We start from the raw sequence: 820 nt of genomic DNA on the forward strand, positions 1-820 counted from the left end.
TTCGTGCTGTAAAGGATCATATATCCTTAAACAAGGATATATGGTACACGCCTAGGGAACACCAGAGTGGAAATCCGAACATGCCCCAGAATGTGAGAAATATATCTATTTTCTTCCAATTGTAGCTTGTGCACATATCCACGATTATTTTTATACTTTTTTTTATATTAAATTTGCTCTGAAGATGACTCGAAATAAAGTTAAAACAAATTTGTTGGATTCTGAAATGATTTAAAAGAATCACAAAAAATTAAATGTGCTCTAATTAACACGCTCGATCATTTATATTTTTCTATATTTCTATATTATATTCATCTTTTTTGAAAAGTCCTGATTGTATATTATTATTTTTAATAATAAAGTAACATCTGTGATATTAATTATAGAGAAATTATGTAACATTGTTATATAATATTTATTTTAAAATACAAAATATTTGATATATAAAACTATTTCTTTTTTTCTTGAATTTTAGAGAATCTTGAATTTTATTATCTCTCTTGTTGTATAAAAGGACAACTTTCACCCCGTCAAGGAAATTTTCAAGATGATATCGTGTCGAAAATATTGATTGAGTGTCAGGTAATGTAATTGGACCGTTCGACTTTCTATTGTCTCGTGAATTGAACAATTAAGGAATGACAATCGAATTACATAGCTTTAATATTAAAATCAATTCTAGACGATATCAGCAATTCAAATGGAAATCTCAATATACGCGAATCACACGATTTTTCATTATTATACAACAAGTTATTATTTTTCATTAATCTTAAAATAAAATTTAGAACTTCTATATTGTAAAATAAATAAAATTTAT

The 820-nt window shown here is 25.6% G+C and overlaps 1 protein-coding gene across 1 annotated transcript in view; it reads left to right on the forward strand.

The window, feature by feature from the left end:
* The window catches only part of LOC108688553, a gene marked incomplete at its 5' end in the record, with an annotated part of 31,106 nt that overhangs the window by 7,289 nt on the left and 22,997 nt on the right, over positions 1-820 (forward strand). Inside the window, 2 exon segments of the mRNA XM_018194856.1 lie at positions 426-463; positions 466-587. Coding sequence (XP_018050345.1) covers positions 426-463; positions 466-587 — 160 coding nt within the window.

Source organism: Atta colombica, unplaced genomic scaffold (assembly GCF_001594045.1).
Source record: "Atta colombica isolate Treedump-2 unplaced genomic scaffold, Acol1.0 scaffold236, whole genome shotgun sequence".
Lineage (NCBI taxonomy): Eukaryota > Metazoa > Arthropoda > Insecta > Hymenoptera > Formicidae > Atta > Atta colombica.